At 41.2% G+C, this 12,497-nt stretch overlaps 1 protein-coding gene across 1 annotated transcript; it reads right to left on the bottom strand.

Moving 5' to 3' along the window:
- Positions 1-2,280: 2,280 nt before the first annotated feature.
- Positions 2,281-3,225, bottom strand: LOC308425165 (olfactory receptor 1468-like; the record flags this gene model as incomplete). The annotated part of the gene is made up of 1 exon (XM_080922402.1): positions 2,281-3,225. One exon carries the CDS (start codon positions 3,223-3,225, stop codon positions 2,281-2,283), a length of 945 nt encoding a protein of 314 aa, XP_080778528.1.
- Positions 3,226-12,497: the final 9,272 nt, after the last annotated feature.

The following is a 12,497-nucleotide window of genomic DNA, read 5'->3' as shown; positions in this document are numbered from 1 at the left end:
CTGTAGTTCGTTCGCTGTGTACAACTGAGGCCTTATGAGTTTTCTCCTGTCCACTTTGGCATGGCTGTTGTTGCTGTCTTTGTTCAGCTCATGTTTTAGCAGTCATGTTGGTGAGACTTTAAGTATAGCTTCTAAGATTTACTAGGAGACACAATCTCACAGCAGTCACCCTAATCATCTGTCCTACAACCCCTGCGCTCGCACACATGCGTGCATGCACACACACACACACACACACTATACCACACACACATATAAACTCACACAAACACATGCCTGCACCACACAGAGACACACACAGCACAACACACACAGCACACAACATACACACACATATACACTCACACACAAACACATGCCTGCACCATACACTCACACATACCACATATACACTGACACACAAGCACATGCCTGCAACACACACACGCACACTGTTCCCTGGGTCTTAAATATGGAAATGGTTTTATATATGTATCCACTGGAACTAGGCTCTACAACTCTGCATTTTGATTGGTTATGGTTTCTGTAATAGTCTCTGTCTGTTTCAAAGAGAAGTTTCCTTGATGAGAGGTGAAGATGGTGCTTATCTGTGGTATAAGGACAATGTTTAGAGGCTAGTAAGATATTGCGCTGATTTAGTAATGTAGTGGTTGTAAGTGGATATTACAATGGGGCCCACCCTCTCTCAAATGTTGAGATAGCTGCTGTGCACCACTATGCTCAGCATGAGGCTTGGTTTTTCTTCAATATCTACTCTATTATGTTTCTTTATCCTGTCGCCATGAAAAACACCATGACTAGCAGCAACTTATAAAAGGAAGAATTAATTTGAGCTTCTAGTTCCAAAGGAATAAGAGTCCATCATATCGGGAAGGTAGGAGGAAACTGAGAATTCTTATCTTCAGAGACAAGCAGATGGAGCTAACTAGAAGAACTGTGAGTCTTCAACATCTTAAAGCTTGTCTCCAGTGACATACTTCCTCCCACAAGGCCACACCAACCTCCCCAAATAGCATCACTAACTGAGGAGAACAAAATGGTTAAATATCTGCTCTCGGGCATCTGTTGGCTCATCACCTTATTAATGCAAACTGCATTTAATCCATTTTCAAAAGTGTCCATTGTCTTTCACAGTCTCAATATTATGTAAAAGTCTGAAGTCTAAAGTCTCTTTTAATGGTCAAGGAACTCCCTTAAATTGTAGCCTCCTATAAAATCAAAAACAAAATTACACACTTCTAACATACAAGAAAACAAAACTCAAGCTCTGCAGGTAGCAACAGAGACATCTCAGACACCAGAGACACCAGCAGACAGAATCAGCACTTAAAGAAAGGCTTTTATTGGATGATTATGCACATGCATGCAGCAGACATAAGAGAAAAAGTGGAGAGGGGACTCTGGAAGTCAAAACCCAGCCACTTTTAGAGGATTCTACCCACAGGAGAAAACACCCAGGGAAGGTTCTTTTAAACCTCCAGGTTTTGTCTTAAGTCAGGAGGGTATGAAAAAAGCGAGGAGTCTTGGAAGCTCTCCATCTTTGGTACATAGCCATAGATGCCCCTCCCTATCTACTTCTAAGGGATCCTGTCCAACCTCTAATCCTCATATCCATCTGCATAATGTAACACACACTGAAACATCACATTATACTCCATAGCATGTCAAATTAGAGAGAGTAAGGTGGAAAGGAATGGGGAGAGATGTGGCCTCTACCTTGTAATGACATCAGAGTAGCTTCACTGGGCTGTTGCACCATCGGCTGCCTATAAACAGAATGTATGGTATATTTCCAAGACCAGATGGTTAAGAGTGTCTCACCACAAAAAAAAAAAAAATAAATGATAAATGTAGAACTGAAAAGATGGCTCAGTGGGTAGGAGTGCATGGTGTTTCAGAATCATGCCTTGAGTTTAGATCCCCAGCACTCACATTAAAAAGGTATGGTCATGTGCCTGTAACTCCAACAACATGTAGGGTGGAAGCAGGAGGACCTGAGAGCTTTCTGGGTGCCAGTGTAGCTTCATGTGCAGTAAGAGACCTTGTCTCAAGGGAGCATGGTAGAGAGTGATAGAACAGGACACCTGACATCTGCTAATGGGTATGCAGAAACATGTATACCTACACATGCACATGCACATATACCCACTTCCACATGCATATAAACCTGCACATGCACGCACACACACATGCAAAATTTTCCTAGTGAAAAAAGGAATTAGGTGATAATAGAATCCAGATATCATTTATCTATTAAATAAATAATTTCAAGCATTTCCATCATGGACAGAAGAAAACTTTCTTCTTACAAATAACTCTACTCAGTGCTCCCTTCATGTCTCTGTTCCTCAGGCTGTAGATGAAAGGGTTCAGCATGGGAGTCACCACTGTGTACATCATGGCCATGACAGTCTCCTTCACAGTAGAGTTATTAGCTGATGGACATAAGTACAGACCAATGACTGTCCCATAGAACAGGGACACCACAGACAGGTGGGAGCCACAGGTGGAGAAGGCTTTACGGATGCCTCGAGCAGACGGGACCTTGAGGATGGAGGAGACGATTCGTGCATAGGACACAATGATGAGAACAAATGGGATGACAAGAATGATGCCTCCCATGACAAATATCACCAACTCATTAACATGCGTGTCAGAGCAGGACAGCTTCAACAGAGCAGACATGTCACAGAAAAAATGCGGGATCACATTGTCCTCACAGAATGACAATCTGGCCATAAGCAGAGTGTGCAGCATGGCATGGAAGGTGGTCAGCACCCAGGAGAGCACCACCAGGCTCACACAGAGCTTGGGGCTCATGATGCTCATGTAATGAAGGGGGAAGCAGATGGCCACATAGCGGTCATAGGCCATGGCCACAAGGAGGAAGCTCTCAAGGTCTCCAAAAAGCAAGAAAAAGTACATTTGTGTCAGACAACCTGCATAGGGGATGGATGGAACTTGGCTCCGCATGTTCTGCAGCAACTTGGGCATCGTGACAGAGGAAAAGCAGAGATCAGAGAAGGACAAGTTGCTGAGAAACAAGTACATGGGTGTGTGGAGATGGGAATCCAGACGAATGAGGATAATGATGATGAGGTTCCCCAGGACGGTGGTGAGGTACATGGCCAGGAACAGAGCATAGAACAGGTGCTGGTGCTCTGGGGGAATGGGCAGACCCAGGAGGAGGAACTGGGAGATGACAGTTTGATTCTTTTCTGTCATACTGTGTCACCAGAATCCTTAAGAAAAAAAATTTTAAGTCCCCTTAAATCCAAATAAAAATGAATACATTTCTATGATATACACTCTACTAAGTGTTCTGTTATTGACTGCACCCTCATCAAGTGAAAGTAAGTTAAATTTCTTTGTTTTGACACAGGACCTCTCTTCTTATCCTTGGCTCTCCTGGAGCTCTCAGTGTAGACCAGGTGTGCCCAGAACTCTTATTCCTGAGCACTGAGATTTAAGGCATCCATTACCATGTTGAATTTCTTAAATTCATCCTCATGACTAAATCTAAGCCACTTCTCAGTCATTGTCACTGATTATCAGATAGTAAAATGGAATTGGCTCCTATTTCCTACCTTAAATAGTCACAGGCCAGCTGCTCTCCTGGAAATACAATGACCATTTATTCTCAATAATTCGAACTGGGTTTTTCTTTTCTTACAGTAGCTACTGTTTCCTGGGACTTCCTACTAAACATTCCTCTTATAGTTCTATGGCTATATTCCTACAAATGCTTGGATGTTCCCATGTCATCCACTATCAACTAAAATTCTCATCTAAACCACTGTTACCTTTAGCGCTCTGCCACCAGCTGCTTGTTGCTCATTTCTCCATGGGTGTAACAGGGCCATCTTCAGCTCAGTATATCTCAAATACCTCTACAGCTCACCCTGCCCTTTTCCCAGACTTTTCCTCCAGTTTCTCATATTTCAGGGGAAGAAATCTAGGCTCATGTAAGAGGTGCTGTAATTTTCATCCATCCACTCATTCCCATGACTATCAACATTCAGTCTAGCAAGTCCCGTAGCATCTGTCATTTAATTTCTTCCTAAGCCATCCATGCTAATTCCAATGGCCATTTTAGCTGACAAGTGTATCCCTTCTAGATGGGCTCAGTGCCCTATTAAAATATTTCATCTCCTTTCTTCCTCACCCTATTTCAATCTTCTCACATTGTGACTATCTGAAAATAAACTGATCATTGTTCTTCTAACTGAAGATGGTCTCTTGCTTTTCAAGATCCAAAACTCCTTTTAAACACACACACACATACACACACACACACACACACACACACACACACACACACACATACACACACACACACACACACACACACACACACACACCTGATCCCTTTCATACTTCCACAATAAACCTCACATTCCACTTTTATCAATACTAGACTTAGAGGTTCTTATATCCTAACTCCAGCCTACCACAGTTGCTGTCCCTGCTGCCTAGTGTCATCTTCTCTTAGCTCCCATCTCACCAGGCTTTCTCTATGGTACACTATATGTGGATTTCACTGCTAAGACTTCAGTTCCTAGGTAAGACGGCTTAGTTTCCATTGGACCCTCTTTCCACTCCACAAGATCAATGCCCTGATCACTGGTTGGAGCTGATTTCTCACCATAATGTGTCCATGCAGGAAAGGCTGTATTGTCCTTCATCTTGCAGCAGGTCTAACTGGCATGCTGTTTGGATGTGAGTAGTTTCAGGAATATTTATGGCCTGTGTTTGGAGGCTAAGTCATGGGTAGGAACCAGCCTGTGGGTCTTCTCAGACTCACTATCCTGAAACCATGTAGCTTTTGACAGTGCTACAGAATTTCCAATGTAACTTCAGACCCATAGAAAACATTAGGCTACAATTTATTCTAAATATACAACCTGGAATGGGTAACTATAAGCATTTTGTTTCTTGAGTAATAGTGCCCATATGATCCATCGATATTTAGGTGAAAACTACTAAGTTAACAAGTGATTTGGGGAGAAAGAAATGAATAAATGGGATTTAGGGACTTCAATTTGGTTTGTTTCCATGTATCCATATGTCAGTTTCCTCAAAGCTAAAAGGGGAAAGGTTGTTACGGCAGATGAGAAGTTCCTACCTTGAAGAGGCACACTGAGCCCAGTTGCTGGACTTTGCACCTTACCATTACTATTTAATCTAGCCATACTAATAGTTTTTACATTTACATAATCTTCCAATGTTGCAGTTGGAAAAGCACCAATAAAATCCTATACACCTATCTTAGAATGGAGCTTCCCTGAGAAATAAACAGGACACACCTCTCATATTGAAGCTGTCATGAAGAATAACAAAGAACAGGAACACTACTTGCAGATGGTACCACTGATCAACACAAGTTCCAGGGCCTCCATAATGGTGTTCCTCATTTTTCTCATATTGTTCATGTCCAGTTCTCAGTCTGACTGCACATAAAGATAACAAAAGGCTTAGATTTAGTCCAAGGAACACCTCATTATTCTAATAAATTCTGATTCTGATCAGGAAATCTTTTGTGGGCTCAAAATTCTATATTTTAAACATTCAAAATTTATATTTGGTGATGCTAATTTTGCCAGTCTGTGAACCACACTTTGATAATCATACACTTTTTAAAATAACAGATTTTTACTGCTCCCCAATAATTATAATTATAATCTTTTCAAGAGAGTTATCTAGGCCTTTTTAAGCTCCTTGAATACTCCAGTATATAAGAACATCTATATAAAATGCCTTCCCTAGAGAGATGCCCTTTTGTTGCCATGATACAATCTTGTGATAACACATTGCCTAGTAATAATAATGAATGCTATACTAAAAATGTTACAGGTGACAGCATCTAACCAGAACATTTCTATAATATGGGGGAAAGCCTTGGGAGCATGAGAGAAAAAAGTATATCTGAAAGTATTTCAGAGTATCATGAGACTAGGAAATTAAAGTCTTCAACTAAACTTAGAGAAACAAAAGCCCTACCTCATTCACCTTCCTGCCAACTTACCCAGAATGTCTGTGAAAATCCTAGGCCACGATCCAAGATCCTGTTCTCATCTATTCAGTATAGGTAGATGAAAAGCAGCCTTTGTAGTCATCACCTGAGTCTCTTTCATCCCTGCTCACACTTCTAATTCTGCTCATCCCTGAGCCTAAGGGGCTTTGCATCCCAGAGGAGGCTAGATCTAGGAGGAACTCATTAAATAAGACAAAGTAATTATTCAAGATCTCCTGGAGTCCTGTAGCAGTGACTGACTACTCACTGATCACATGGTATTGTACTGTGGGGGCCGTTGGGATAGGGAGCAGCTCACTGAGAGATGTTTGCTCACTGTCTCTCTAGGGAATCAACAGTAGTCCTACATGTTAGATCCTATATTTGAGTAGAAGGTTTGAGAGTCCTACAAATAAAGAGACCTTGATGTGAAGGCTCTAAAATATCTTAGGAGTATTAAAGCCTAGGCTTTATCCTATGGACAACAAGCTATCAGTGGTCTTTGAATACCACTAAAAATGAGATGTATTTCAAAACCATTTCAAGAGTAGCAGAATCTTTTACTAAAACTAAACTACTCATGAATATATTTTAGGTAAGGGCCCAAGCATATGAAGATGCAAAGAAGGATAAGAAAAATAAATAAAAAAGAAAAACTGCCACATCATACTCAATTCTTTCTACAACCAAAGTTGAAAAAGAAATTGGTCCTTACAGCCTGAACTTGTACCCAGAACAGACACTGGACATTGGTACCACACCCAGTTCCACTACACCCAGAGGAAGCCCAACTCCCAGGGAACACAAGATCATAGAAGCTGCTCTACTCCCAGGAGATTGGACACACCCAGAAGCAATGGAGCTCTGAAAACTCAGATCCCAATTAAGGCCACAACATCTTTTCTAACACCTAGCATAATTGGGCTCCCAACAGGAGCCAATAAAACAGAAACGCCTGCCCAGCCACAAACACAGGTTCCTTACAACTTATTACTGTGCCCAAAGCAAACACAGGGCCCTGGTTCTCCACCCACTTCTGCAACACCCAGAGAAAGCTTGACTCCCAGGATCTCTGACACACCCAGGATCTCAGGATCACAGGATCCCAGAATCACAGGATAATAGAGACAGGTGGCTCTGAGGAGTTCTGACACAACCAGGATCCAGTCAGAGACAGCGAGGGCAGGTAGCACTAGAGATAGCCAAATGATAAGAGGCAAGCACAAGAACATAAGCAAAAGAAACCAAGGCTACTTGGCATCATCAGAACCCAGTTCTCCCATTACAGCAAGTACTGGATACCCCATCATACCTGAAAAGCAAGATTTGGATTTAAAATCTCATCTCATGATGATGATAGAGGACTTAAGGAAGGACATAAATAACTCCCTTGAAGAAATACTGGACAACAAAGGTAAAAAGGTAGAAGCCCTTAAAGAGAAAACACAAAAAAAAAAAAATCCCTTAAAGAATTATAGGAAAACACAACAAAACAGATTAAAGAATTGAAGAAAACCATGAAGAATCTAAAAATGAAAATAGAAACAATAAAGAATCACAAAGAAAGACAACCCTGGAGATAAAAAAAAAAACACAGGAAGAGATCAAAATTCATAGATGCAAGCATCATCAGCAGAATACAAGAAATAGAAGAGAGAATCTCAGGGGCAAAAGATACCATAGAAAATATTGACACAGAGCCAGAGCCAGGCCACTGCCATCAGGACTCATGGCCTGCCCCAGATTTCTGAATACTTAGAGGACCATCAGGAAGTTCTTCCTCCTGAGCCTATAGGTGAGTCCTTACTTCCTCTCCACTGACTATCTGGGGAAAAACTGCTGGGAACTCTCAGTTCACAGGTAGCATGGTGCTGACTGAGAATGTTTTGTTCCAGCCCAGAGCTGGGCCACCTCTATCAAAACTCACAGACTATTCCACAGAGAGCTGAACACCCAGGAACAATCTCACTCCTCGGCCCATGAGCACATGGGCCTACAGACCCACAGGAGAGACAAGCTACAGTCAGAGATAAGAAGATCACCTACCATCACAGATAGCAAGATAGCAAGAGGTAAGCACAATAACCTAACCAATGGAAACCAAGACAACCTGGAAACATCAAAACACAGTTCTCCAACCACAACAAATAGAGGATATCCCAACACACAAAAAAAAACAAGATTTAGACTTAAAATCATACTTCATGATGATGATGGAGGTCCTCGAGAAGCACATGAATAACTCCCTTTAAAAAATTACAGGAAAACTAGGAGAACACATGTAAATAAGTAGAAGCCCTTAAAGGGGAAGCACAGAAATCACTTAAAGAGCTACAGGAAAACACAACCAAACAGGTGAAGGAATTGAGAACAGAAATAGAGACAATAAAAAAAAAATCACAAAAGGAAAAAGAAGATAACCCTAGAGATAGAAAACCAAGAAAAGAGATCAGACACAATCATCACCAACAGAAGACAAGATGGAAGAGAGAACCTCAGGGGCAGAAGATAACACAGAAAACATTGACACATCAGTTAGAGAAAATGCAAAAATCAAAAAGCTCCTAATCCAAAACATCCAGGAAATTCAGGAAACAATGAGAAGACCAAATCTACTGATAATAGGTGTGGAAGAGAGTGAGACACCCAACTAAAAGGCCCACTAAATATCTTCAACAAAATTATTTTTAAAATGTCCCTGACCTTAAGAAGGAGATGACCATGAACATACATACAAGAAGCCTAAAGAACTCCAAATAGATTGACCAGAAAAGAAGTTCTCCAAATCACCAAATGTTCGAAACAAGGAAAGAATACTAAAAACAGTAAGAGGAAAAGCTTAAGTAACATATAAAGACAAACCAATCAGAATTACTCCAGACTTCTAAACAGAGACTATGAAAGCTAGAAGAAACTGGACAGACATCATACAAACACTAAAAGAATATAAATGCCAGGCCAGGTTACTATATACAGAAAACTCTCAACTACTATAGATGGAAAGACCAAGATATTCCAAGACAAAACTAAATTCACACAATATATGTCCACAAAACCAGCCCTACAAAGAATAATAGAAACTCCAACACAAGGAGAAAGACTACACCTTAAGAAAAGCAAGAAGGCAGAGCAGAGCCTGGCCCAACCACCAGCCGGAAAGGCGGCTCGTACAGGCTGAGCTACTGTGACCTGGAACAGATCTTAGGAACTTCTGTTCCCACCCGGAGAGGACTTCAGGACGCAGAGCAGAGCCTGGCCCAACCACCAGCCGGAAAGACGGCTTGTACAGGCTGAGCAACTGGTGAGTGGGAGACCTAGGCTGCGGGGGAGCAGAGGGATCTCTGCGGAGTGCACACAGAAAGGGCACCCCCTGCCCTGGCCTGCCTTGTCCTCCCCGATACAGTGACCGGGAACAGATCTTAGGAACTTCTGTTTTCACCTGGAGACGACTTCAGGACACAGAGCAGAGCCTGGCCCAACCACCAGCCGGAAAGGCGGCTCGTACAGGCTGAGCTACTGTGACCAGGAACAGATCTTAGGAACGTCTGTTCCCATCCGGGGGCGACTTCAGGACGCAGAGCAGAGCCTGTCCCAGCTGCCACCCGGAACCTGGGCTGCTGGGGAGTAGAGAGATCTCTGAGGAGTGCACACGGAAAGTGTACCAGGGACACAGACCAGATACAAGGGAAAGGCAAGAACATATCACTGACAACAAAATGGCAAGAGGAAAGAGAAAGAGTATATCCCAAGGAAACCAAGACAATCTAGCAACACCAGAACCCAGCTCTCCGATAGTAGCAAACATAGGAATTCCAAACACTCCAGAGAAAGAAGACACAGACCTGAAAACATGCCTCAAGACGCTGATAGAGTTACTTAAACAAGAAAGGGAGGAAAAGCAAAAAGATTCAGAAGCTTTTAAAGAAGAAACAGGAAAACACTCAAAGAACTCAAAGAACGAGACGAAAACAGAACCAAAGAAATAAAGGAATGGAAGAGGGAAATTAAAACAGAAATTGACACAATAAAGAAAGCGCTAAAAGAGATAACCCTAGAGTCAGAACACCAAAAAAAGAAATCAGGAGTCACAGAAGCAAGCATTTCCAACAGATTACAAGAGATCGAGGAGAGAATCTCGGGGGCAGAAGACAACATTGCAAACATAGACAAAACAGCCAGAGAAGATGCAAAAAACAAAAAGCTCCTAACCCAAAATGTCCAGGAAATACAAGACACAATGAAAAGACCGAACCTAAGGATAATAGGAATAGAAGAGGGAGAAGAGTATCAACTAAGAGGCACAGTAAATATCTTCAACAAAATCATAGAAGAAAACTTCCCTACCCTCAAGAATGAGATGACCACGAGCATAAAAGAAGCCTTCAGAACTCCAAATAGGTTGGACCAGAAAAGAAATACCTCCCGACACATAATAGTAAAAACATCAAGTGCCCAAAGTAAAGAAAGAATACTAAAAGCAGTAAGGGAAAAAGGTCAGGTAACATATAAAGGCAGACCAATCAGACTCACACCCGATTTCTCAACAGAAACTATGAAAGCTAGAAGAGCCTGGACAGACATCATGCACTCCTGAAGAGAGCACAAGTGCCAGCCCAAGCTGCTATACCCAGCAAAACTATCAATCACCATCGATGGAGAGACAAAGATATTTCAAGACAAATCAAAATTCACACAATATCTGACCACAAACCCAGCACTACAACGAATTATAGGTGGAAAACCCAATACAAGGAGGGAAAATACAGCCTAGTAAAAACAAGAAAACTCCTAAACAAAAAAACTAAAGAAAAAAACACAGACACAACTCAACCCAAAAAAGCAAAAATGGCAGGAAACAGAAACAATTATTCCTTGATATCTATTAACATAAATGGTCTCAACTCCCCAATAAAGAGACATAGACTATCAGACTGGATACATAAACAAAATCCAGCATTTTGCTGCATACAGGAAACTCATCTCAGAGACAGAGACAGACACTATCTCAGAGTAAAAGGGTGGGAAAAAAACTTCCAAGCAAACAGCTCCAAGAAGCAAGCTGGAGTGGCTATTCTAATATCGAATAAAGTAAATTTCCAACCAAAAGTTATCAAAAAAGATAAAGAAGGACACTTTTTACTCATTACCGGGGAAATCTGTCAGGAGGAACTCTCAATCCTTAACGTATATGCTCCAAATAAAAAATCACCCACATTCATAAAAGAAACTCTACTAAAGCTCAAAAAATACATTTCACCTCACACAATAATAGTGGGAGACTTTAACACCCCACTCTCACCAATGGACAGATCAGGGAAACAGAAACTGAACAAGGACACAGCAAGACTAGCAGAGACTTTGAACCAACTAGAATTAATAGATATATACAGAACATACTATCCTAAAGTAAAAGAATACACCTTCTTCTCACCACCACATGGCACCTTCTCGAAAATTGACCACGTAATTGGACACAGAACGAGCCTTCATCGATATAAGAAGATTGAAATACTCCCATGCATCCTCTCAGATCACCATGGTCTACGGCTGGTCTTTAACAACAACAAAGACAACAAAATGCCCACATACACATGGAAACTAAACAACACTCTGCTAAAGGATAGCAGGGTCAAAGAAGAAATAAAGAAAGAAATTAAGGATTTTCTAGAATTCAACGAAAACGAAAACACAACATACCCAAACCTATGGGATGCAATGAAAGCAGTATTGAGAGGAAAACTCATTGCCCTAAGTGCTTCCAAGAAGAAACTGGAGAGAGCTCACATCAGCAACCTGACAGCACAGCTAAAAGCACTAGAACAAAAGGAAGCAGATATACCCAAAAAGAGTAGACGGCAAGAAATAATCAAAATTAGGGCAGAAATAGACCAAATAGAAACAAAAAAAACCATTGAAAAAATCAACAAAACAAAGAGTTGGTTCTTTGAGAAAATCAACAAGATTGATAAACCCCTAGCCAGACTAACTAAAGGGCAAAGAGAGAGTATCCAAATTAACAAAATCAGAAAGGAAAGTGGTGACATAACAACTGAAACTAAGGAAATTCAAGAAATCATCAGATCCTACTACAAAAACTTATACTCCACAAAATTGGAAAATCTGGAGGAAATGGACGAATTCCTAGACAGATACAAGGTCCCAAAGTTGAACCAGGACCAAGTAAACCATCTAAATAACCCTATAACACCTAAAGAAATAGAAGAAGTCATCAAAAGCCTCCCAACCAAAAAAAGCCCAGGTCCAGATGGGTTCAGTGCAGAATTTTATCAGACATTTATTGGGGATATAACACCAATATTCGCCAAGCTATTCCAAAAGATAGAATCAGATGGAATATTACCCAACTCATTTTTTGAGGCTACAATAACCCTCGTACCTAAGCCACACAAAGACCCTACAAGGAAAGAGAACTTCAGACCAATCTCACTTATGAACATTGATGCAAAAATACTCAACAAAATCC

Source organism: Micromys minutus (assembly GCF_963924665.1).
Source record: "Micromys minutus genome assembly, chromosome: 10".
Classification (NCBI taxonomy): Eukaryota; Metazoa; Chordata; class Mammalia; order Rodentia; family Muridae; genus Micromys; species Micromys minutus.
Note: the sequence above shows the minus strand (reverse complement) of the source record. Positions and strands in the feature narration are given on the sequence as shown.